General features: G+C 42.0%; 1 protein-coding gene across 1 annotated transcript; it reads right to left on the reverse strand.

Moving 5' to 3' along the window:
• Positions 1-312: 312 nt before the first annotated feature.
• On the reverse strand, positions 313-885 carry LOC127080941 (uncharacterized). The gene has a single exon (XM_051021224.1). It carries the CDS (start codon positions 883-885, stop codon positions 313-315), a length of 573 nt encoding a protein of 190 aa, XP_050877181.1.
• Between the last annotated feature and the right edge of the window lie 335 nt (positions 886-1220).

A 1220-nucleotide genomic window follows, 5' to 3' on the forward strand; every position in this document is an offset into this window, starting at 1 on the left:
CAATAAAAGAATGAGTAGCACCAGTATTGATAATATCACTTAATGGAGTATTATTAATATAACATATACCTCTGACAACTTATCATCACTGGAAGTTTGAGTCCCCGTCAGAGCTAACACCTTTCCTCTAGTTGAAGCTTGCTTAGGCTTCGGGAAATGAGTGTTGATATATCCTGGTTCACCATAGTTGTAGCAAGTCACCACGTCCTTTTTACAATCAGCAAGCAGATGTCCTGACTCCTCACACTTGTAACACTTCTTCACATCACTCTTGTATTCACTGACATGATGACCCAACTCACCGCACCTATATCACTTAAGAGGAGTAGGAGAACCTCCCCCACTTGGCCTCTTACCATCAGCAACTCTTTGTTTACCTTTATCAGGTGAGGAACTATATAGCTTCCCATAGTTCAGATTATGCTTTCCTCTTCTCTCACTCAACCCCTTGTAGTGAGCCGACTGAGCCTTACTATCATCCTCATAAATTCTACAATTGTTCACCAACTCTAGAAACCTCCTGGTCTGTTGGTATCCAATCACTTGCTTAATCTTAGGACGCAAACCATTATTGAATTTGATAAACTTTGAGAATTCAGCAGTCGCGTCACTGTAAATAGGGTAAAACTTAGCAAGTTCCACAAATCTGGCAGCATACTCAGTAACGGACAAGTTACCCTGCTTTAGCTCCATAAACTCAATCTCCTTCTTCCCACAAACATCCTCAGGAAAGTACTTTCTCAAAAATTCCTGACGGAACACAGCCCAAGTTACAACTTTAGCTATAATATCCGACACCTGAGGAGTGTTAATCCACCAGTCATCAGCTTCCTCAGTTAACATATGCATACCGAATCGCAATTTTTGTGCTTTAGAGCAATCCATCACTCTGAAAATCCTCTCAATCTCCCTGATCCAAGTTTGCGCTCCATCAGGATCGTACCTACCCTTAAAAGTATGTGGATTGTTCCTCTAGAACTTCCCTAAATGTCGGAACTCATCGTTCCCACCAGCATTAGGCTGATTTTGTATAGCCTGAGCAACAGCCTGCAAAGCAGCAGAAATAGTAGCATCGTTTCTTCCAGCCATTTTCAGTTTCACACCACCACCAATAACAATGGTTAAAGAGACAACATCAGCAGTATTCAACTGTCACACCATACTGACTCAACAACTTGGTCGGATAGACCGACTTGCTCTGATACCACTATGTAACACCC

The sequence above is a fragment of the Lathyrus oleraceus genome, chromosome 5 (assembly GCF_024323335.1).
Source record: "Lathyrus oleraceus cultivar Zhongwan6 chromosome 5, CAAS_Psat_ZW6_1.0, whole genome shotgun sequence".
Classification (NCBI taxonomy): Eukaryota; Viridiplantae; Streptophyta; class Magnoliopsida; order Fabales; family Fabaceae; genus Lathyrus; species Lathyrus oleraceus.